The 25,894-nt window shown below is 38.2% G+C and overlaps 1 protein-coding gene across 3 annotated transcripts in view; it reads left to right on the forward strand.

Moving 5' to 3' along the window:
* The window catches only part of Eya3 (EYA transcriptional coactivator and phosphatase 3), a 102,515-nt gene extending 77,683 nt beyond the window's left edge, over nucleotides 1-24,832 (forward strand). For all 3 annotated transcript variants that reach the window (XM_076860946.2, XM_076860945.2, XM_076860947.2), the window contains 7 exons: nucleotides 45-134; nucleotides 2,441-2,499; nucleotides 5,795-5,955; nucleotides 9,147-9,261; nucleotides 11,015-11,136; nucleotides 18,798-18,898; nucleotides 21,391-24,832. In XM_076860946.2, coding sequence (XP_076717061.1) covers nucleotides 45-134; nucleotides 2,441-2,499; nucleotides 5,795-5,955; nucleotides 9,147-9,261; nucleotides 11,015-11,136; nucleotides 18,798-18,898; nucleotides 21,391-21,471 — 729 coding nt within the window. In that variant the 3' untranslated portion in view covers nucleotides 21,472-24,832. The remainder of the gene's footprint in view (nucleotides 1-44; nucleotides 135-2,440; nucleotides 2,500-5,794; nucleotides 5,956-9,146; nucleotides 9,262-11,014; nucleotides 11,137-18,797; nucleotides 18,899-21,390) is intronic.
* The last annotated feature ends 1,062 nt before the right edge of the window (nucleotides 24,833-25,894 follow it).

Below are 25,894 nucleotides of genomic sequence, written 5' to 3' on the forward strand. Positions count from 1 at the left end.
CTGAGTACCAAGTCAAGTATCTTTTTTCTCTTACTGTCTTCCAGGACCCAACAGTAGTGATTGGCTCAGGTTTAACAATGGAAGAAATGATTTTTGAAGTGGCTGATACACATCTGTTTTTCAATGACTTAGAAGTAAGTATGTAAAATTTTTTTCTGTGCTTCAGTGAGATGTTTGGTTCAATAACTTTAAGACCCTATGCCTGTTGAATGTGGAAGATAAATGTTTAGACAGAGTAATATGGAGAGGCTAGGTAATACAGAGTCAGGCTGGAATGGCGAGCAGCCACACGCATATGTAGTCTTAGAGGAATATCATGGTTGAAGTTCTACAGTCTTGATTCTTTCCTCAGACCCTCAGTTTTATTGGCTCAGATTTTTCATTTTTGTCTATATATTTGGAAATGATATAGTATTAAGGGAAACGCCAACTCATCAGGGAAAATCCTGAAAATGTAAACCAATATTCCAGTTTATTAATAAGTATTAAATAATATATATAATGGGCTTGATTAGTACTTTCAATTATATTTTGACCATTTTTCAATTATACCTTCTTAAATGATAATCCTTTAATTTGTCCAATCTGTAAATGATTGCTCTAACTCATTGTATTTTTTTTACACATTTATTATTCATATATAAGTTAAGCTTTATATACAGAATCATTTTATAGCTAGGTACCAGGAAAATCAGGAAACACTGAGAGCTTCATGGTAAAGTTTTTTTGGCTTTGATATTGAAGTTACCTTTGAGGTAAAAATAATATTGTAGAAGGATCACAGACCTGGAGTCTGAAGACCAGAATGTGAGTTTTAAGTTGGGAAACTTATACTCCCATCCTGGGCCACAGTTAAGCAGTTATCCTATAGAAGAAACTAATAGTTATCTGTCTAAGGTAAAGGGTTAGTGAGAAACAGAAGGGACCAGACTTTTCATTTTGTGTGTTTGAATTCTGAAATGTATACAATATGTATTACCTAGTTTTTAAAAAATAGTGAAGATTTTGTAGTAAAATAAAATGACATTTCACTAACACAAAGTAATCCTACTTCTATTTAAATACAATCTAGTTCTATTCAACAGCCATTTCTCCAGCAAATTAAATTAAAAAATGACTCTAAGCCACGCATAGTGGTGGACACCTGTAATCCCACCAGTTTGGGATGCTGAAGCAGGAGGATTGCAAGCTCAAAGTCAGCCTCAGCAAAAGTGAGAATCTCTAAATAAAATACAAAAAAAAAAAAAATGGGGCTGGGGATGTGGCTCAGTGGTTGAGGGCCCCTGAGTACCCCCCGGTACCTCAGCATCCCAAATTAATGTGACTCTAAACTCTACTGCTTTTATCTAAATTCCATAATGCTTTAATTTTTCCTCAACTTCATATGTTGATAAATTAGGACAGCATAGTTTTTATTCAGCAAACACTTATTGAAAACCTACTGTGTAACAATAATTATTGCCAAATTGTATTTGTAATGATTTTCTAGACATAGTCCTCACTCAGGACTGAAAGTTCTGTGAAGAATTTGACCTGAATGTGTTCCTGCCCCCCCAGGTCAGTGATTCTCAACTTTAGGGGGCATAAGAATCACCTGGGGAGCTTCTTAAAAATGGAGATTCTAAGACTTCGCTCCCAGAAATTCTGGTTCAAGTAGGTCTGGGATGGACTCAAGAATATGCATTTTTAAAAGCTTCCCCAGAGGATTCTAACGTAGGTACCCTAGAGGTGTCAGGAGTACAACCAACAAAGTTAGGAAATGGGTGCTGTTTTATGTCAGTAGTAGCATACACTTGGTAGAAAGAGCCTTGGATTAAGAAGCAAAAGACCTAGGTTTTTTCCTTGTTTTTTTCTGCCACGCACTAGTTGTATGATCCTAAGAAGATCATTTTACTTCCCTTTTAGAATATGAGATTGGCTTAGGTGACCTCTTCTGAAACTTACATTTGAATTTGTAAATTTCAGTTTCATTCATTCTCACTTTTGGTACACATTCCACCAGCATCTGTTTCATCTACAAAAATTAATTGCTTATATGCTATATAAGGTCACTGAACAAGACTAGTAGAATGCAAAGGGTATTTAAGATGTAAGTCCTTCCCCAAACATCCTGCTTTAATAGGATTTACAGTCCAGTGTAGGGCATAAGCACACCTGATATTATAAGAGCTCATGCTTATCCTCATGAACTATTGAGATAAGAGCAGAAATTAAAGAAGGGTTAGTTAAGGAAGATGTCATGAAGACTGTGGGATATATATCAGGCTGTAAAGGAAGTTGTACAGCAAAGGGGGTGGTAAATGTGAGTGATCCTTCACACGTAAGAGACCAGAGGTATTTCATTATCCTGCTATTGTACATAGTCACTTTATAATGTCATGATGGTGATAGCACTTCTGCCCCCACCCCCTAACTAAAATAGTGTTTTGTCTTTTAACAGGAATGTGACCAGGTGCATGTGGAAGATGTGGCTTCTGATGACAATGGCCAAGACTTGAGGTGATAAACAGTGATGTTTTGAACATCAGTACACCTATTATGTACAAGAAACTGTCTGGGTTCAGAGGAAAAGAAAGATGAAAAAGTTCACAATCTATTAGAGGAGACAGAAACAAGCATAGTTAACTATGACATACAGTTTGAGAGTGTGACAATAGAAAATGTGATGGAGAACAGAGAAGTAATTCTGATGGGTAATAGCAGGACTGGGACTGTGGCTCAGTGGTAGAGTACTCACCTGGCACATGTGAGGCTCTGGGTTTGATCCTCAGCACCACATAAAAATAAATAAATAAAGGTATGTGTCCACCTACAAACCCCCCCCCCAAAAAAAGGGGGATAGCAGTGATGGAATGAGGAAACAGCATTGAAGAGATCTCTCTGCACAGATTTTCAGTCAGAAGAAAGTGTGCTTCCAGACTGTGTTTTTTTAGATGCAAATAAACATCAAAAATTTTTAATTTCTTCAAGGAAACTAATTGTGGGAGCCTGATGGTGTCAGGAATAACCTTATGGAAAGACATTTTTAGCCATTATACTACAGCAAAAACTAAACCAAGGAAGTCTCAGTGGCAAAATGCATGCTTAGTCTCCTCATTCCTCTCTCTTGATTACTGTTTTCTGGCCTAGTAGTCCTAGCTAAGAATTATCCAAAAATTTATCTCTTATATTTAAAGACTAGAAAAAAGACTATTGCATCTTTTTATATTAATTTATCTTAATGTTTTATTCCTTGGGGCTGGGCTGTGGCTCAGTGGTAGAGCGCTTGCCTAGCTCGTGCGAGGCACTGGGGTCGGTCCTCAATACCACATAAAAATAAATGAACAAAATAAAGGTTAAAAAAAATGTTTTATCCCTCTTAAAGTATTCTTTCCTGTGACTACCCTAAAATTAAGTATCCCATCTGTGAATTCTCAAATACATGGCAGAAGTAGAAATATCACCTTAGTAAGGACCTAATAAAGTGCTGAGAAGCTTGAAAGATTTCACTTTAAGGAACAGCATCAGTTGTGCATATCATGTATCGCACAGCCATGGAAGGCATCAATCTTACAAGACTTTTTTAGTCTTTTTAAGAAAAAGCATGGTTGTCAGTCAAGCACCTTATGATCCACTCTGAACCCCATTTTTTTCCTTTTGTGCATGTGACTAACCAATAATTACCTATTTTATGTCTTGACAACTTTAATATATAAACTCACATTTAATATAGTGAACGCCATTTTGACTTTAGATTAAACCAAGTTATCTTGAATTCTGCCATTTTTTTTCCTTAATTAATTTATTTTTTAAAGCTCAGAGCAGCTTCTTAATATTTTTTTTTTAGTTGTAGTTGGTCACAATACCTTTATTTTATTTTATTTTATTTTTTAATGTGCTGCTGAGGATCAAACCCAACGCCTCCCATGTGCTAGGCGAGCACTTTACCACTGAACCATAATCTCAGCCCTCTTAATTTATTTTTAGTTGTAGATGGACACAATACCTTTATTTAATTTATTTTTTTACATGGTGCTGAGGTTTGAACCCAGTGCCCCACACATGCTAGGCAAGTACTCAACCATTCAGCCCTAGCCCCAGCCCTCTGCCAGTCATTTTTAAATCTTTACTGTGAAATATTAGTTCTTCCCAGTTTATATAACTATATTAATTGTCTGCTACATAATAATTTACACCCCCCCCCCAAAATTAGTGACTTAAAACAACTAGCCAGACATAGTGGTACACACCTTAATCCAAGTGATTTGCAAGGCCAAGAGAAAAGGACTGCTAATTCAAGGCCAGACTCAGCAACTTAGCAAGATCCTGTCTTAAATAAAAAGGGCTAGGAATGTAGCTCAGTAGTAGAGCACCCCTGGTTTCAATCTCCAGTACCACAAAACAAAACAAAAATTAACTGTTTTTTGTCTTACGGTTTTCATTTGTCAAGAGCTTAAAATCAGCTTAACTAGGTAGTTCTTAAAGGTCTCTGGAAACTAGGTGTCAGCTGGAGTTCCCTCATCTGAAGGCTTGGCTAGAGCTGAAGGGCCTGTGTTAAGTCTCTCAAATGTGGCCAATGGCAGGAGGCCTTAGTTCCTCACTGAATGTGCCTCTCTATGGGGAAGCTTAAGGTATCCTCACATGACAGCTGGCTTCTTCCAGAACAAGTACTGCAAGAAAGAGCAGAGCCAGGCGCAGTAGTGCATACCTGTAATCCCAGCAGCTCAAGAGGCTGAGGCAAGAGTATCGAGAGTCCAAAGCCAGCCCTAGCAATTTAACGAGGCCTTAAGCAGCTCAGCAAGACTCTTTCTCTAATAAAATATTTAAAAAGGGGGTGCTAGGGATGTGGTTCAGTGGTAGAGCACCCCTGGGTTCAATCTGCAGTACAAAAAAAAAAGCAAGAGAAGCCTAGTCTCTTGAATCCTGACACTGTCACTTTTACCACATTCTATTTGCATTCTAATTATAGCTGGTACCCAAGGGGAGCAGAATTAGAAGAAGGGAATAGCAAAGAAATTGTGGACATGTTTTAAACCAGCCAACAGATCACTGAAGAAAACCATCTGCCATTATCTTACCATTATTAGTATTTTGGGTTATTTCCTCCCATTTTTTCCCCTTCCATTATTTTTTTTTCCTTTTTACGTAGTTGTATCCATCATTTTTATATTTTGCTTTTTTTTACTCTGTAGTATTCTCTGGCATTAATGAAAAGGATGCTTCACCCCAATCCAACCTCTAGGGAATGCTGGTGCTTGAATTCTCTTCCTTCCTCTCAGTACTTTTTTTTTTTTTTTTTTAAGAGAGGAAGTGGGAATGGGGTGCTTGATATTTAACTCAGGACCTCATACATGCTAAACATAAGCTCTACCACTGAGTTGAACTAAGTTGTTGCTTTTTTTTTTTTTTTCCTTCTCTTTAATTGAACCCAGAGTGCTCTACCACTAAGTCACATCCCTATCCCTTTATATTTTGTTTGTTTTGAGACAGGGTTTCACTAAGTTGCTGAGGCTTGAACTTGCAATGCTCCTGCTTCAGCCTCCCAAGTCATTGGATTACAGGAATGTGCCACTATATCTAACAGTGAGCTGAGTTGTACCCCAGTTCTCAGGCCTTTCTTTGATGGAAGTAGTAGAGGTGAGACAGAAGACTAATTAAAGATAGACTCTGACATACAAAGATTCGTGAGAAGATTCTTAAAACCATAAACTTTATTTATCAGATATTAGGAATAAGTGAGAGAATTCCAGGTAGTACTCAACCAAAAATACCATGCTGTATAGATTTTGATTTTAATTATCCTCTCTCTTTGCAGCAACTATAGTTTCTCAACAGATGGCTTCAGTGGCTCAGGAGGCAGTGGTAGCCATGGTTCCTCTGTGGGTGTCCAGGGAGGTGTGGACTGGATGAGAAAACTGGCTTTCCGCTACCGAAAAGTGAGAGAAATTTATGATAAGCATAAAAGCAACGTGGGTGGTAAGTGTGGCATACAATCAGTCTAATTCTGTTTCTTCCTGATTTCCTACTTTCCTTTCTAGGGATTCTTTAGATAACCCTGGCAACTGCTTATTAATTTATTCCATAGCAGTTTGTTAATTCTGTATTTTAAAAATGCGGATGTGGGCTGGGGTTGTGGCTCAGTGGTAGAGCGCTCGCCTCACACCTGCGAGACCCTAGGTTTGGTCCTCAGCAAATATATGAATAAAATAAAGGTATTGTGTCCAAAAAAAAAAAAATGCGGATGTGATTAAAACCCTTTGGGGAAGAAACTCTGCACTTCTAATGGACATTAGACTAAATAGTTAGAATAATAGAAAAAGCTCTGCATTTCTAATTTCTCTTGGCATAAATTTGGAAAGTTCTCTTTAGACAGATGACTTTTTGAAGGAAATGATTTACATAGATTATGTTTGATAACATATTTTTGTTCTTGACTCTCAACCATTGTCAATATAGAAATAGGGTGCCAGATTTTAGAGGGCTAATTTCTGTAACCATCAGGACAAGTTAAGTAGAACTAGTTACCATGTTTGTAGTGGATGGAAAACTAGCTCTAGGATTATAGGTTAGCAATTTTAATGTGTTGTAATTTGAAAGACCTTAGAAATTATTTCTACCCGAAAAAAAATTTCAAATGTCATTCCTAAAAATCTGTTATTTGGAATTAATTAATCATACTTTATTCAAATTAGAAAGGAAATTAGAAATCTAATCTAAATATCTCATTTGGCAGTTGAGAAATTAACATTCATCATAGAGGTAGTTGGGGGAGGAAACAGCATATCTGTGATCACATAGCAACTTAGTGGCCTGGCCAAATCACATCCCCTGACTTTTGGTCCAGTGTAGTTCATGCCATTCCTTTTTTAGTGAGGTGCCCTTTTTGAGAAAATATTTAAAGCTGTGAACCATCCCCCACAAAAGTACACACATAAAAATGTTGCATGAAGTTTCAGGAATTACATAGACTGGAGGTATTATGTTAACTTTTCATCACTGTAATAAAACATCTGAGAAAATCAGCTTAAAAGAGGAAAGATTTTTTTGGCTCAGTTTCAGAGTTTCAATCCATAGTTGACTGGTTCCATTATTTCTGGGCTTGTGGTGAGGCAGTACATCATGGCAGAAGATGAACAAGATGAACCTTGGGACAGCCAGGAAACAGAGACAAAGGAAGGGGCCAGGAGCAAGACATAGCCCCCAAGGACACACCCCCAAAAACCCACTCCCTTCAACGAGGTACCACCTCCCAGTTTCCACCACCTCCCAATGCATCATTTATATATAAATCCATCCATGGATTAATCTATTGATGATGGTCAGAGCCATAGTGATCCAATAACTTCCCAACAGCCCCACTTTTTTTTTTTTTTTTTTTTTTTTTTTTAAATACCTGTGATTGAACCCAGGGACACTTAACCACTGAGCCACATTCTCATCCCTCATTTTATTTAGAGACAGGGTATCACTAAGTTGCTTAGGATCTCATTGAGTTTCTCAGGCTATCTTTGAACTTGTGATCCTCCTGATTCAGCCTCCCACACTGCTGGGCTTACAGGCATGTGCCACTGTGCCTGGCACAGCCCTACTTCTAACAGTGCTGCACTGGGGACCAAGCCTTCAGCACATGAGCTTTTGGAGGACATTCCAAATTAAAACCACAATAGGTATATTCTTCTAGTCAAGACCTTAGTACTATATTATGTTGCCTTACAGAATGGTAAAAGTAGAGACAGAGCTTTAAAGTTCATTTTGGTTTATTCCTGTTAAACCCCTCTTAATTCTACATAAAAATTATGGGCTTCCAGATTTTAGAAATCTAATTTCCTTTTTTCAGATTTCCCTTTTTATTATATCTTCTTATGATACAGCCAATACTTTATATTTTGGCAACTTCAAGTCTTTTTACTTTTCTTCTTTTATATGCATTAGCCTTTGTTTTGTTGGATTTCATATGCAACTTAAGTCTATGATCCATTCCTTGCCTCAGTTCCTAGACTTAGTTTCATAAGTGAAGTGATGCAACCTTTTATCAGAGTTCCCTGAGACTTCTTTGGAAAACAGAAATGTATGGTTACAGGATAATTTAACAAAAGTGTCATATCATACCTTAGTTAAGTATGTGGTACTAGTTTTGTTGTTTGTTTTATCCAGAATGTTAAATGAGAGCATCATCTAATTCCAGGCTTGCATTGTGAAACCATCAATTTGAAAATAAATTATACTTCTAGTTCTCCTCACAAAATGTCTTCTGTTTTATGGAGTATTGTTAATGGAGCACGGTATTTTTTTTTTTTTAACTTTCACTACAGAAAATTCTGAGCCAGACTTGCTATTTAAATATTGTAACTCAGGTGTCTAATGACATGCTATTATATGAGTTCTATTTTGTTTTAACTATGTAGTCTTAGGCAGTGTTTTAGTTTCTTATCAATCAGTTATTTCAGAAATGAGTAAAGTACATAAAAATGGTTATTCAACCTGGAGTCTTAACTATCATGTTCTGAGGCACATGGAATTGAAGTCACCATAGGGTTGTGGTGGTGGAAAGACTGCCTGAGACCATAAGTTCTTAAATTACTGTGTAATCTTTGCCCATCATGCTTTGATTTCTTTAGAAAGAGATTAGAATGCTGAAAACTCTTCCAGCTATAATACTTACTTCTCCTTCTTTGGTTCCTTATATCCTGTTCTGAAACAGTGCTACTTAAGTGTAGTTTTTCATTCTGCATATTTATAGAGTTGGTGATGAAAGAAGGAGCTTGTATCAGAATCTAATTGTGCTGTTTCTACCAGCTGATCTTGTTATTGTGCTCCCTAGCAAAAATTTTGATGAAGAAAGTCAAAGTGGCATTTTGAATAGCACTACTCTAAAATTGCCCCAAGAAGAGAAATATTAGTTCAGGGCCTCACACTATTTCTTTTTTCTTTCTTCCTTTTTATTTTTATTTTTAATTTATTTGACACAATACCATTATTTTATTTATTTTTATGTGGTGCTGAGGATCTAACCCAGTGCTTCATGTGTGCTAGGCAAGCGCTCTGCAACTGAACCACAATCCCAGCCCCACCTCAAACTATTTTTAAATTGAATTTGTAAGTTGCTTTTTCAGTATCAGCAAGTATATGATGTCAAATGATAAATTTGTCTACTTTTGTTTCCAAAGGCCTCCTCAGTCCCCAGAGAAAGGAAGCACTACAGAGATTAAGAGCAGAAATTGAAGTTTTAACTGATTCCTGGTTAGGAACTGCATTAAAGTCCTTACTTCTCATCCAGTCCAGGTATGGGAATGATTCTTTTAGGTCTAATCCTCTCAGAGAGATGATCTCTCCTATCTTAGTCCCATATAACCCATTTTCTAAAATAAGGATTAGAATAAGGGTGAGAAATATTTAAATGATGGAGGCAAGTACTTAGGTGGGCAGCAAGGTTATTTTATGATAACAGCACACTCTAGAGTTTGTTGTTGTTTAAGAGTTTAATTTTTATTTTTTATTTATTTGTTTTTATGTGGTATCAAGAATTAAACCTGTGCTTCACCCTTGCTAAGCAAGCGCTCTACCTCTGAGCTACAACCTCAGCCCACACCCTAGAATTTTAAGAGAACATTTATGTGTGAAATCCTTTTTCTTTTTTTTTCTTTTTTTTAAAGAAAGAGAGACAGAGAGAGAGAATTTTAATATTTATTTTTTAATTTTTGGCGGACATAGCATCCTTGTTTGTATGTGGTGCTGAGGATCGAACCCGGGCCGCACGCATGCCAGGCGAGCACACTACCGCTTGAGCCACATCCCCAGCCCCCTTTTATTTTTTTTCAATATTTTATTTCTTTTTAGTTGTAGTTGGACACAATATCTTTATTTTGTTTATTTATTTTTATATGTTGCTGAGGATCGAACCCAAGTCCTCACACGTGCTAGGCGAGTGCTCTACCGCTGAGCCACAATCCCAGCCCATAAATCCTTTTTCTTTTCCCTTGGTTTTTGCTTACAAACTAAAACTCACCTATAATCTCCACCCAGGAGATAAAAAAAATCAAAGAATACAAGTAGGAGGCATATCACAGTTTCAGGAAATGTACCTAGGCCCACTCAAGAAGGAAAGATTCAAAAGAAGGAAAGCATAATGAGGAGATATCAGCTTGAGGCTTAAGATTAGGAAATAAATGCAGCCATATCTATACCTTCTCTCAAAGCAATAATTCAAAATCCACAACCAAATAAACAGTAAAACTGACACTGAGGGGTCGATATCCAGTGAAGGTAAAGTACTCATGGAATTAATATGTATTCTGGAATCTGAGTAGCTGTTGTGTGAAGAGCAAAGAGAATTTAAATCATCTCATTTATGGACTAAATTATATTTAGATTAAATAGAACACTAAGTGAGACCTCTGTTGTAATTCATAATGTATAATATCAGTGACTAAGTAAGCTACAGCATGGTCAGCAGGGAAATAAGTCATGGATCAAGTTGCTGCTCTTTGTTTACTGAAAGACAAAATAAACAAACACTATCTCTGCCCTTTGATCTAGAAAATAAAACCTGAACTGAGCACAGAGGTGCATGCCTGTAATCCCAGCTACTCAGGAGGCTGAGGTAGGAGAATTGCAAGTTCAAGGGAAGCCTCAGCAACATAGGGGGACCCATTCTCTAAAAATAAAAAGGAGGATGGGGCTGTAGCTCATTGGTAGAGTGCCCGCCTCACATGTGTGAGACACTGGGTTTGATCCTCAGCACCACATAAAAATAAATAAAGATATTGTGTCGAACTACAACTTAAAAAAAAAAATTAATTAATTAATTAATTAATTAATTAAAAGGGCTAGGGTGTAGCTTAGTGGTAAAGGACTCCTGAATTTAGTCCCCACTACCAAAAGAAAAGAAAACTGAAGTTTTAAGAGCATTCACTAATAATACCTTACTTTGAGATTAGTTTTTGATAGTTAGATCATAAAAAGTTGGCCCATTTGAATTCTTGCTCCTAGATTGGTTTAGTTTCACATTTTTCTTTTCCTTCTTGTTCCCTTCTAGAAAGAATTGTGTGAATGTTCTGATCACAACCACCCAGCTGGTTCCAGCCCTGGCCAAGGTTCTCCTATATGGACTAGGAGAAATATTTCCTATTGAAAACATCTATAGTGCTACCAAAATTGGTATGGTTTCTATTCTCTTTCTCATCACTGGCCTTACAATAAAACTTTCTACTATTTGTATATTATTTACCAGTTCATCTGTGAGACACTTCGTATATAATATCTATACAACAGTTGTCTGACATTTCCAATGAGGTATTTGAGGCTTGGCAGTTAATGTTGCTCACTCAAGAACTCACAGCTAACAATTCACATGAATATACTTCTTTCTTTTATCATATTTGAAAGAACATAATTTCTATCCTTGAAATCTTTTTTTTTTTTTTTTTGCATCATTTCAAGTTTCTCTTTTTCACATAGAATATGTAGTATGATAGGAAAATATGATAGGAAAAGCACTGGATTAAATATCAAGGACTAAATTGTATACTTAAGTATAGTTAAAATCTCTTCCACCCAGTACAATGACTGTTACCAAAAAAACAGAAAATAATAAGTGTTGAAAAGAATGTGAAAAAGGAAAAATTGAAATTGTGGTGCACTGTTGGTGAGATTGTAAAATTATGCAACTGCTATGGAAAACAGTATGATGGTTCCTCAAAAAAACTTTAAAATAGGAATACTATATGATCCGCATATACCTACTTCTGGGTAAATATGCAGAAGAATTGGGGCTCAGATTCTTGAGTTGTGTCCAAATATCCAGAAGCAGGGTATCAAGGAGATATTTACATACCCATTTTTTTTTAAGAGAGAGAGAGAGAGTTTTTTAATATTTATTTTTTAGTTTTAGGTGGACACATCTTTATTTTTATGTGGTGCTGAGGATCGAACCCAGTGCCCCACGCATGCCAGGTGAGCGCGTTACTGCTTGAGCCATATCCCCAGCCCTACATACCCATTTTTATAACAGGATTATTTATAATAGCCAAGAAAAAGCAGCAAACCAGGTGTCCCATCAGTGGATGAATAGATAAGCAAAATGTGTTGTGACTGTCATAATTGAACTATTACTCAGCCTAAAAGGAAAAGGAATTCTGTCACACACTGCAACATAGATAAACCTTGCTAAGTAAAATAAGACAGTCACAAAAAGAAAATATTGATTCCATTTATATGTGATACCTAGAATAGTAAAACTCTTAGAAACAAAGTAGAACATTGGTACTAGGGATTGGAAGGAAATAGGGAGTTGTTGTCTAATGGGTTAGAATTTTAGTTTTGCATGATAGAAACTTCTGGAGGTCTGTTGCACAACAATGTGCACCAACACTACATTTAAAAAATGCTGAGTGGAGGATTTTATGTGTTTTTGTACCACAATCTAAAAAAAGTTTTAAAGATTAAATTAGTAAATTTTATGGTGTTTTTGTTTTTTGGCAACACTGAGGACTGAACCCAGGGAGAAATTTTAGGTTATACTTTTTTTTTTTAAGAGATGGGTTCTCACTGTGTTGCACATATTTTACCACAGTTTTTTAAAAAGAAAATAAAAAGGAAGGACTAGGATTTAAGTCTGGTTCCCTCAGTTACTAGCTTTTACTATAGGCAAATTGTCTTTTTTCTTGATATAGTCAGTTTTCTCACATAAAATGAGAATTTATGAAGGAAGTCATAAAAATCAAGAAGTACTTACTAAACAGATTAACACACCAGCCCTAGGGTCATATTTTATTTTATTTTATTTTTTTTAATTTTTATTATTAGTTGTTCAAAACATTACATAGTTCTTGACATATTTCATACATTTGATTCAAGTGGGTTATGAACTCACATTTTTACCCCGTATACAGATTGCAGAATCACATCGGTTACACATCCACTTGTTTACATACTGCCATACTAGTGTCTGTTGTGTTCTGTTGCCTTTCCTATCCTCTACTATGCCCCCTCCCCTCTAGGGTCATATTTTAAATAGGACTAGGGAAAGCCTCTGTCTACAGGTAGATATCTTTTGAACAAAGACCTAAACAAGATGAGAGAATGAGCCTTTAGCAGTTTTCCAGAGAACAGCCAACCAAGAAGAGGAAATGAAAAGTGGAAAGGTTGGAGGCATTTTCAAAGAAGTGCAAGGGAGAAAAGAATAGTAATAAATAGGTCAGAGAAGTTGAAGGAGAGTGGGGAGAGTTCTGTAGGGCCTTATTAAATGAAATACTGTTATAAGAGGCTGGGGTTGTAGCTCAGTGGGAGAGCACTTGCATCACACGTGTGAGGTCCTGGGTTTGATCCTCAGCACCACAGAAAAATTAGTAAAATTAGTAAATAAAAATATTGTTTCTATCTATCTAAAAAAAGGTATTTTAAAAAAAGAAATGTTGTTGTAAGGTTTTTTTAATATTTATTTTATAGTTGAGCACAATATCTTTAATTTTATGTGGTGCTGAGGATTGAACCAGGGCCTCGCATGTGCTAGGCGAGCACTCTACCACTGAGCCACAACCCCAGCCCCTGTTGTAAGGTTTTGAGAAGAGTGACATGATTGGACTTGAACTTTCAACAGATTAGTCTTGGCTGATGTGTGGGGTTTGAGGCAGACAAGTTAGGAGGTTACTGGAGTAGTTCAACCTATGATCATGACTGGCTTGGACCATGTTATGGTAATGGAGGCTGAGAAAGAGTAAGTTAAATTCCAGGTAGATTAAAATTTAACATGAGCTCACACCTGTAATCCCAGTCACTTGGGAGACTGAGGCAGGAGGATCCCAAGTTCAAAGCCAACCTCAGGAATTTAGGAATTTGAGGCCCCAAACAACTTAGTGAGAACCTGTATCAAAATTGAAAAATAGAAAAGGGTTAGGGATGTGGCTCAGTGGTTAAGTGCCTCTGGGCTCAATCTCTAATGCCAAAAAATTTAGCATGAAAAGCAAAACTTTTTAATTTTTCAAAAGGAAATATAGAAGAGTATCTTTAATGTCTTTTACAAAAGTCAAGATGTATAAAAAGAAAAAAAAAAAAAAGAACAGTTTGATTCCATGAAGCTTTTAATTTTTTATACATTGAGAGTCACAGACTGGGAGAGAAGATATTTGTAACACATTTATTGACAGTTTGCACACAGAATCCATAAAGAACTCCTGCAAATCCATAAAAGCATCTTGAGATGTGCATGACCTTATGACTATGCAGTTTCACATATATAACTGCTTTCACACTGCAAGCAGAGTTGAATAGGTGTAACAGAGACATATGACCCACAAAGCCTGAAATATCTATCCTGACTCTTTGCAAAAAAAGTTTCCTGACCCTTGCACTTGCATAATCTCACATGCATAATAAGACATGTGCAAGGATTATTTATAATAGAAAGTAATTAATTTTGAACCTGTCCATGAACAGAAAATAGGTAAATAGAAATATTCAAACAATAAAATACTATTTTGTAGTTAAAAGTAAATGAACTAAGAGCCTGTAATCCCAGCTGCTCAAGACATTGAGATGGAGGATTGAGAGTTCAAAGCCAGCCTTAACAAAAGCAAGGTGCTAAGCAATTCAGTGAGACCCTGTCTCTAAGTAAAGTACAAAATAGGGCTGGTTATGTGGCTTAGTGGTTGAGTGCCCCCGAGTTCAATCCCCAGTACCCAAAAAACAAAAAAGTAAATGTACAAGGGTTAGAGATGTAGCTCAGTGGTAGACCCCTGGCCTAGCACAAGTGAGGCTCTAGATTCAGTACCCAGAGTTTAGTCAATAAACTAAATTATAATTTCAATAACACCTGTGAAGTGTGGAAGGAGTAGGGTGAAAAAGTGTTGAACACAAACACATTGCAGTTAACATAAAATATATTTAACATTTATATGAAGGTTTTAAAATGTTTGCACTTTTAGGGGTACATAGTAAATTCCAAGTAAATCTGTAATATCTTATTGTTCTAATCTAAAGCAGTAGTGAAATGTTAAGAGCTTTTTGTTTGTTTTTGTTTTTGATACTGGGAATTGAATCCAGAGGCATTTTACCATTTAACTTTATCCCAGTCCTTTTTGAAACAGAATCTCACTGAGTTGCTGAGGTTGACCTAGAATGTGTGGTCCTCCTACCTCAGCCTCCTGAGTCACTGGAATTATAGGCTTGCACCACCATGCCTGGCTTTTGTTTTAGTACTGGAGATTGAACCCAAGGGCACTTTACCACCAGTCCTTTTTATTTTTTTGAGACAGGGTCTTGCTGAGTTACTGAAGGTCTCGCTAAGATCTGAAGCTGGCCTAAACTTGCGATCCTCCTGTCTCATCCTCCCAACTCACTAGGATTACAGCTGTTGTTGAAGTGTTGAGATTTGACAGAACTGAGTTATTAGCAGGTAGCTTAGTTAGTTAGTACCTATTACTTTGTTTTTGTTGTTGTTGTTGTTTATTCTCCATACTTTTTCATGTGGTTGAATATTCTGTTTACAAGGGACTGGGTAGAGGGGAAATGGACCTGAAAGCTCCCTTCAGATACAGCCACTGTTGCTGCTACTTGATTGTGCACTTCATAAGAACCCAGAGCACTCATTATGAGCTTCCCACACCTGAGAGGTAGATTTTCTGTGGTCCTCATTATACCGAGTACCGGTATCCCCAGGCTCATCAAACTACTGGAAATGATTTTATTCTCTTACAGTAATTGTGCTTGTTTGGTGAATTTCCTCAGACTCAGTTTACCCACAGCTAACCTGCAGAGCTGCAGTGGGATCTGATGCCATGGGGACTGCAGTGAGAGTTTTGAGGCTTCCTCCACAGTACAGTGAAATGGGAGCAAGGAGATATTTTTCAGTTCCTCTGAAATAATTTGAAAATTATGATTCTCATTCTGTGATCTTAGACACCATAGAGAATTCTCAGAATCATTTCTGGAAATATCAGTGATTTTGATAGAGAAAACCCAGGAACTAATATTCTCCAAAGGTTTGGTTGATCTTACAGTTCACCACGTTCAGTTATTAGACTTTTGTTAAACTGACTAGCCTCTTTCCTCCTGGACAGAAAAGCCCAGGATTGTTCTGAAATGTAAATACAAGTATTTTACCAACTTCATTGGAGTCTTTTTTTTTTTTTTTTTTTTAATGTGTGTAGCTTGCTTATTTGAACTAATAACTCTCTTATTAGTCTCTTAGTCCTTTTAGAGGGGACATTCATTTACAGACATTTCATCCTTGATCAGTGCATTCCAGGACAGTGAGAATGTCTTTGGGTCCTCAACCTTAAATATGAGGTTGATTTTGCTAGGTCTTGGAAGAAAGTCTGAAAACAAACTCAAGTTCTTTTCTATAGACAGATCACATTAGACTGTGGGTTTGGAGACTTGGCTTAATTTTTAAAGGTGTAATGGCTCTCTTCAGCACCTTGAATGTAATAAATATTCATTATTAGTTCAATTATTTAATGTTTCAACTAAATCAGGGTTCAATATATGGACTACAGCCCTACACTCAACTATGTGTGAGATTAATATGCATTTACTCAGCAAACAACATTTGAATGCTTCCTCAGAATGTAAGGTATGACTGTGCTATTATGAAATATTAGCACTGAAAGCACCTGAGTGCTCTAAAACAAGCCTTGTGTTATAAAGACTGAAACCCAGAGTGGATTAGAGTCTGGTTCAGGAGACCATCCATCTGTTTTTAGATGCCACATTGGCTTGTATATGCTCAGATGATCAAGCAGGACTTCTAAGTATAGAGGTATATAGTCTTTCTAGATCAGTCTTTGTTATGTATTACAGTCATTTTCCAGCAGATGACTGTCAGATATCTTGAGGAGGCAGCACCTTTATCTTTTCAAAGGAACCCTGGTGCAAAGTACTTTTGCATCTGGCAAGAACAAAGAATGAGATTAATGCAGCAGGATGAAGAAGGAAGCAAAGTTAGGACCTTACTTAACTGAAGCAGGCAGAAGCAGGGAAATAAAATACAATAGATGCTAAAGCGGGCTGGGGTTGTGGCTCAGCAGTACAACGCTCACCTAGCATGTGCAAGGCTCTGGATTTGATCCTCAGCATCACATAAAAATAAATGAAAACAAAGGTATTGTGTTCAACTACAACTAAAAATAAATGAATATTTAAAATTTAAAAAAAGGCTAAAAAAAAAAGTAAGAAGGAAGGGGCTGGGGATTTTGCTTAGTTGGTAAGGAGTTTGCCTCACATGCAAAAGGCCATGGATTCGATCCCTAGCACCACAAAAACAAAACAAACAAAGAGCAAGAAGGGATTTGATTTCCTTTTATTTACACCCAGAAAGTATCTTTCCCACAATGTCATCGTGTGCAGGTTTTAGGTGTCAGGTTCCAGATGAAATTTGCATTTTTTTAAATATTATTAGGCTGTTTATTCTTTCACGAAATACAAGTATTCATTTTTGCATTCACCACAGAGCCAACAAACATTTCTTGTGTAGTGTGTGCCAGAGACTGGGCCCTGTGCAGAAGCATGTTCTGATCGCCAAGTGTTCTGTTGCACTGGATGTGAGATGACCCACAGATCCTGCCATTCTGTGGGCATGTGAGGTGTGTCCTATCTTCTAGCCAGCTGCAGGAAATAGGGCTTGAGAAGGTGTCCACAATGTCACTTGGTGTGAAATCTGCATTTTGATACACTGCAGTTTTCCTTAGAATTGTCTGCAGTAGGGCTGGAGTTGTGGCTCAGTGGTAGAGCACTTGTCTGGCATGTGTGAGACACTGGGTTCGATCCTCAACACCACATAAAATAATGATATTCTGTCCACCTACAACTAAAAAAAAATACATTTTAAAAAAAGAACTGTCTGCAGTAGATTTCTGTCACTTATTTCCCAAGATCAGTTTTAGTGATTCAATATCTCAGTTGCAGCCAAAAAGTATAGTAAGTGAGGAAATTCCAGATGTGGCAAATGCAGTTGCCATATTACTTGGTCACTTTTTTCTGTTTTATTCTCACTCTCCTCCCATAAGACCTATGACCAAGACCATTTCTGAAAATGAAGAATTGGAAGGAAATGACTTTTTTTTATCTGTAATTTATTTCTAAATAAATCAGGACCTTATGGTTTCACTTTTATTTCTTATCAAAATTAAATTACCATGTAATCCAAGCAGCAGAGGAGGCTGAGATAGGAGGATCACAAGTTTGAGGCCAGCCTCAGCAATTTAGCAAGACCCTGTCTCAAAATTTAAAAAAAAATAATAATAATTCGTTGTGGCATAATAATGGCAATTGTGCCATGGTACATCATGGCACAATTCCCAGGGCTGGGAATTGGGTTTCAAATCCCAATTCTAGCTACTACCTTGTTTGTAATCTGGAACAAGTCACCAAACCTATAAAGTCCCATGATTATCTGAAAAGTAAGGAATGGTATCTCACTAGATTATTTTGAGAATTAAGTGAAGAAATAATAGAAAGGTATTTTGTAAGATATAAAATACAGGAGATATATGAAGTATATTCAGGAAGAAAGCTGATTCAGAGCAGTCACACAGCCTAGGCCCATCTTTTCCCATTTTTAGAAAATCCTTTACATTAAGATCTTAGGAACTTCATCATCAATGTAAAGCCTAAAATAAGTTGTTGTTGTAATGACACAGTTTCTCAGTCTTTGGACAGAGGGGCCTACTGGATCTCTGGCTTCCACCCCTAACTCCCACCAAATAAACTATAGTGCCACTTAGTCTGTTAAGCACTGACAGGTGAATGTAGCAGCAAACCCTGGTACTGAAAAGAAGATAGGAGAAAAATATCCTAATAGGAAATTTCCATTTTTCATTCAGGTAAGGAGAGTTGCTTTGAGAGAATTGTGTCAAGATTTGGAAAGAAAGTCACATATGTAGTGATTGGAGATGGACGAGATGAAGAAATTGCTGCCAAACAGGTAACTGATTTTTAAAAAAAGGTCTGGTTGTGTATGGAGCAATTAGGAAAATGGTAAAAACTACAAAATTGGGGCTGGGGTTGTGTCTCATTTGTAGAGCACTTGCCTGGCACATGTGAGGCACTAGGTTCAATCCTCAGCACCACATAAAATAAATATAAATAAAGATATTGTGTTCATCTACAACCAAAAAATGTTTTTTAAAGAAACTACAAAATCTTAGCAATCTATTTTGTATTAGTAGTGTTTCTCTTCTCTTCCTCTCCCATCTTCTTCTAAAGAAAGAGAAAGACAATAGTTTTTTTTTTTTTTTCCTTAAATGGAGTTTTCCCTCTAAATTGGTAAATCCTCTACCCCCTCCTTCCTGCCAACTCAAAAATCTTAAAAGCTTCCAGACCTGTTACAGGGATTTCCCATCACTAAACCTGAGATATGGGCCCCATCTTTTGTCTTCATCTAAGAAGGCAACACCTTAAGCATCAGACTTAATTGCAAGAAGGCAAATCATTCTGACTTTTTCGGGCTTCAGAATTTCAGAAAATAAACAAACAACAAAAACAGCTCAATCATTTTGGAGTTGTTTTTGTAGAGAAAGTCCTTCCTGCTTTTAAGCCCCAGAAAGTTTGTTCTAATGGTAACCCCATCACTGTACAGGTTCCAACTCACATCATCCCTTCTCTTTTCCTTTGTTTCTTGTTTTTCTGGTACTGGGGATTGAACCAAGTGGTGCTCTGCCACTGAGCTACATCCTCATCCTTTTGTATTTTTTATTTTGAGACAGAGTCTCACTAAGTCACCTAGGCTGGTCTTAAATTGTGATCCTCCTGCCTTGGTTTCTTAAGTCATTAGGATTACAAGCTTGTGCCACCTGCTTTACTATGTTTTCATTTACTACTATTATTAGCTATTCAGGAACCTTTTCTTTTTCACATATATAGTCACTGAAGCTTTGATTCTAAAGTACTTCTTGTTACCCTCTTTGGGGAAGACAATACTGAATGAAAGTGTCAGTACTTCTCAGTCTATAGAAGAAAGTTGGGGAGAAAAAAGAGTCATTAGCAGAGCCAACATCTCTAAGCTCTCGTCTGTAATCATGTACCATAAAATGTACCCATTAGGAGCTAGGGATGTAGCTCAGTGTTAGAGCGCTTGCCTAGCACTCATGAGGCCCTGAGTTCATCACCAGCACCACAAAAATGAATAAAATAAGGGCTAGGGTTGTGGTTCAAGTGGTAGAGTGCTCACCTAACACATATGAGACACTGGGTTCTATCCTCAACACCACATAAAAATAAAATAGATATTGTATCCACCTAAAACAAAAAAAAATAAGTATTTTTTTAAAGAATAAAATAAAATTAGATATACCCACTGAAAAATGCCTTAGTGCTTTATCCAATTCAGCCTCCTCCTTGTGAAGGATCTTTACCACAGCCTCTCTGACAGAGAACTCCGGCCCTGCGTGAATAGGTATCCAAGAGTGAGGATAGGGTGTTCCTCCTTCCATTTGACAAAAATTTCTCTCTTAAGTTTCACACACTGGTCCTAGCCTGGCGTTCCTGAATGTAGCATAACAAGTCTGCTTCCTTTTCTGTACGCTGTATCGTTTTTTTATTTTGTTTTGTTTTGGTTTGGTTTGGTTTTTTTGGTACTAGGGATTGAACTCAGGGACACTCGACCACTGAGCCACCTCCCCAGCCCTATTTTGTATTTTTATTTAGAGACAGGGACTCAGTGAGTTGCATAGTGCCTCGCTTTTGCTGAGGCTGGCTTTGAACTCGCTATTTTCCTGCCTCTGCCTCCCAAGCCACTGGGATTACATGCACCGGCTACTATAGCCTTTTAAATACTACACATGAGCCACTGACCTGAAAAAAACTGCCATGTGTCAAAAGAACTGTGTTCTAGGACCTCAGTGTTCTGAGGAACATGGAACCCATTTGAATAAGACGATCAGTAAAAATAATTGCCTTCAACTTCATGGTTCATGGTTTCCAGTACTTGGGTGTATCTAAGTCTTCCTTTGAGTTTGTGACTTCCAGAACACCACACAATATTCTTGACATGATTCTGACTACATGATATGGGACTGTTATTTCCTGGATCTATAGATTCTGCTTCTTGGACATGGACAGTATTTGGGCCCTATAGATCTAAAATTTGTAGAAAATTGTCTTGATAATGTAGTCTTATATTAATTCTAATTTATCTGGGTTATTTTATATGATCCTGAAGACCTCATATAATAGTTGGAGCATGAAAACACAGTTACTACTCAAGCTCGATAAAAATCCCTCCCATGTATAAAATATCCTATAATGTACAGGGTTCTTGTAAACATGACTTAATTCACCCTTATGGCAGCCCTATGAGATGGGTCAGGGTAATTAGTTACCAAGCACCTCAGAGAAAGGGCTGTGGAGAAAGGTGTATGGGTAAGTAGAAGCTCCCTAAAGAAATTAAATTAACCAGTTGTCCTCCCTCTCTTCCAGCACAATATGCCTTTCTGGAGGATCACAAATCATGGAGACCTAGTGTCCCTTCACCAGGCTTTGGAGCTTGATTTTCTCTAAGAACTGAAATGAGGAGTCTTCCTCATGAGCTCCTTTTTCATTCCTGAAGGGAGCCAGAGGCCAGAACCAACTGGGAACTTCCTTCCCATCCTTCTCTCCCTCCCTCTTTCTCTTTTTCTCTCTCCATGGAATGCTGGCGAGAACACAATCAGAACCAACAACTGCAATTTTTGCTATGAGTGAGCTGCAGCTCTGTGTTTATCCTTGTACAGATGCAGGAGACAGTTGGATAAGAGCACAGTGGACTGACTACTGCAGCTACAGTACTTACATTTCTTCTATTTTGTTTCAAAGAATGGGAAAAAAAAAAAAGGAAATTTTGGGGGCAGAGTTGTACTCTTAGTCCATGACCAGACAGAGAACTGCTCTTGTGATAGGATAAATGCAGCAGAGTTTTTTTAAGAACATCTCTTGCAGTCTTTAGGATCTTCTTAGCTGTAGAACTTCTTTCCAGTGAATGTGTATGTTATTTTTATAGGTAAGGGTCTGGTCTCTGAAGCAGGATCCCCCCCCCTTTTTCTTTTTCTAGCAAGAAAGGGACATGTAATTTTTTCATGAAAACAGTAATTGAAATATCAAAAATACCTCTCTGTGTCGACACCACCTCCTTGGCTGCTCCAGTGGTCTGTTCTCCAGGATGGTTTCTTTCCATCTGCGGAGCACTGGACTTTGGCATTTCCCATCCTGCAAGCCTCAACCCCCTTGCCAGTCCCTCTTCCTTTTTAACCATGTGGCACTACCCTGGAATCTCTTTCCCTTAGGGAATAAATCCTAAGCCTTCAACTTAATTCAAAGGCTATATCCCAAGAAGCTTAGCCTCCAGACTGGAGAGAGAGGACTCAGGCTTATTGGAATTTTGGCTCTTGAGACAGGAAGATTCCACCTATTCCTTCTGCAGAGAAGCACCTTTTCCCACAGATGCTGGGCTCTGACCCCTTGCTGCCTTCTGCACTTCACATCCACCTCAGTGCATCTCTAGCCAGTCCCTGCCCATTGGATTCAATTCAAACCAAGTCTAAGAACAGGCTTATAACTACTTCTTCAAGGAAGCTCTTCAGCCACATGCAGGGTGTCCCAGGCATATATGTACCCAGATCTCTGCCTGGAACTAGAGATCATATTTCTGTAATCAAACCCAGTTTCCCATGGAATGCCCTGTTTCTCAAATCCCATTCTAAAATGGGAAGCCAAGAGATCAGAAAGACTTTCCTGATTTAAATGAGAGTGCTGGCCCAGAGACTGGGCCAAGTGCAGGAGCATCTCTCAGCCTGCCTCTTGGGAATTGTGAGGATCCAGGCCCTAGTTCCAGCCTTCTAACCCATCCATGTTTATTGGATGCCCCATCCCTCCAGGACCAACTTGGGTACCTATTCAGATGTGAGAAACTTCTGCTAGAACTGAAAGAGGTGGTTATATAAGCAACTCAAAGAAGCAGCCTTGGTCCTCGGGAGGAGTTCCTTGACCAACCCCAATTGTAATTGCTTATCCCCAGAGATGCTCTGCACCCATTTCTAGAGATACAGTAGCACAAAGAGTGCCAGGTCACCCAGAGAGCAACAGCAAGGCTGGCACACACATTTCTTCAGAACTGATGGACAATGCTTCATAAATCAGAGTTTAGAAAGGAAGTTTTGAGAGAGGAGCTGAAGTCTATTCTGTCACTTGGTCACCTTGGGCTTGTTTCCAGATTGGTGTGGAAGGAGGGAGATGGAGTCTGAGGCAGACCTTCTGGGTCTGTGTGTTCAGCACAGCTGGCCACCTTGCTTGATGGTCCATCTCAGAAAATTCTAGAGTGGGTTTTACTTTAATGCCTCAGACCCTCCCCACATTGCCAGTTTAGCTATTGGTTTCTTCCCCTGGAGAAAGACCACCTGCAGTGCTGTGCTGTGCTGTGCTTCAGGATTATGAGGCTGCACAATGGCACCCACTCACATATAGGTAACACACAAATGTTCCTTTTTCCCACCTGTGGCGGGCTATTTATTTTAGAATATGACTTGGACTCTTTTTTTTAATGAACTTTTTCCTCTTGGTCTGACTGCCCCTGCCTAGCTCTTTCCAAAAGGAACTTGAGTGTGACCAAGAGGTGAGAGGAGCCTCTACACCTTTCTGGTGGCTTCTACCCTCATTCAGCGAGCAGACATAAAGCAGGAACTTATCTATCTCCACAAAGAGAAATTGTCCAAGGAACATTCCCCTTCTTACCGTCTTCTCTTCCTTGGCACAAAGCCCTGGAAAGGAAAATAAGTGGGTAATATCAAGAACTCAGTTGGAAGCTGAGGCCAAAGGAGGCTGAGTCCTTTCATCAAGGGGAAGCCCTCTTCACTGGAAAAAGTGCACATGAAATTAGCCAGATGAGGAGTCCTCCCCCAGCCAGGCACTGTGGCTCCATAAAGTGGTCTGGACATCTTACGGTGAGGACTGTTAATTAATGACTCTGGAGGTGTTGGTGTGCCCCGGGATAAGAGGTGGCTTGACTTTCGAATGTAAAACTGATCGTGCCTTAGCGTCACCCTGTCCATTGCCCCTGGAGCAGCTGGTGGTGTCCAGGAGAATGGACACCTGCTGCAGATTTTAGATGCCTATTTGGGCTTTTGTTTGATTTGGGGTGTGCCTGTCTTCTGCTCCACAAGTTGGGGGACAAAGCTAATGTCCCAAGAGACTCTTGCCACAGCTTGTTCGCAGTTTATACAAACTCCACAGCTCCAAGTAGATCTGGTTAGCAGACTCGAGCTGCAGCACATGGAGCTTCTAGATGCTCGCTACCTTGAATGGTGTCAGTGCCACTGACTGACAGAGGAGTACAGGGTAGAGCCTGACCCCCTCTTCTTGGGAGAGCCATGCCTAGGCCAGCAAGAGGTGACCTTGGGGCCTGCCTCTCCTCACTCCTCTGCAAGGAATAATTAGGGCCCCTCCTTCAGCAAGCTTCTATTTCTTACCACTAAATTGGTTTCCTTTTTCAGCTGAAAGTTAGAACTCCCCAGGTATATATACACTATAGAAGCCAAATCTCAGAATTCTGAGATTGTAGAACATCTTAACCACAAGAGGGAAAATTGAGTTGTATCCCAACCCTGAAAATGGGCCGTCTGTCCCTTCCTCTGCTCTGAGTCAGCTCTAGCAAGCAAGGCTCCGTGGCTGCTTCCTAATGCACTGACAGGAGCCATCCCATTAAGGACGACCTCTACTCCAAACATGACTTTCTGGACTTCAGATGCCTCTTTTAACTGGAAAGGCATTGATTGGATTGGATGTATTTATGTGACTGCGGGCATTCGTGGCTGTAGAATCCTTGACCATAATGTTATATGTAATGGGAACTATCTTATAAACTTGAAAAAAATAAAGTTTTTATTTTCTATACAGTTTTCTCCTGTGTCTTTTCTAAATAGGATCGGCTCAGTTGGTCAGCCATGCGGCTCCTCATCAGGACTTCATAAGTATTCTGAAGAGGTCATTAGAAAGATGTCACCTTTTCAATAAGTGGGTCACTAATTTCACCAAGAAAGTAAGACTAACCACTTGGTATAAATAAGCATACATGGGGAAATTAAAATAAATATTTTTAAGTAGTTTGCAAGGGAGCATTTATTTCTGAAATGTTTCTAAATGGCATTGCTTTTTAAGGTTTAGAACTGGAATGATAAGAAATTTCATTTGCTGTCAAATGTGCTGAACTTTAATTATTAATGAGAAAAATCAATACTTGCTGTGTTGAGCTTAACAAAAGCAATAAAACTGACAAACTGATATCAACCTCCTGTGATTTGGCCTGATTTCATGTCACATCAGCTACTTTTTATTTCATTTCTTCAGATTCAAAAAGGCTTTTTGCCTTTTATTCAGTGAAGGAAATTAGAATTAGGTTCTATTTCCAAGTACCATACATGTCAGACTATAAATTGTGTTTTTCCCCAAAATCAATTTGCCCAGAAAATAGGAAGCTGCCTTTATTCTATTTATTAAATATTTTCATATTTAAATGCCGATTTTCAACTGAATGGTTGAAGAAAACCTGATAGTTGCTTACATCCCTTTTCAGTTGTAAGTGTACATTAGAGTGCTGGTCGATTTCTAAGCCCATAGAGTAAATGAACATCTCCATCTCACCCTAATATAATTAATAAAGCATGCACATTTCTCTTACAAGTGTTTAATGGCAGGTAAAAAACAGCAATTCAGGAGGTTTTTTTAATCTTCAAAAACAAGTTTCTCTACATATGAAAAATCCTTGATGGCAATCTTAAGTATCTATTTGCAAGTAATGTCACACTCATCTTTTTAAAATTCTTCCCTGCCCCACTCCTGGACTGGGGAGTGAATCTAGCAGCACTTAATCACTGAGCCACATCCCCAGCCCTTTTATTTTGAGACAAGGTATCAGTAAGTTGCTTAGAGCCTTGCTGAATCACTGAGGCTGGCC

Source organism: Callospermophilus lateralis, chromosome 7, assembly GCF_048772815.1.
Source record: "Callospermophilus lateralis isolate mCalLat2 chromosome 7, mCalLat2.hap1, whole genome shotgun sequence".
NCBI classification, from domain to species: domain Eukaryota; kingdom Metazoa; phylum Chordata; class Mammalia; order Rodentia; family Sciuridae; genus Callospermophilus; species Callospermophilus lateralis.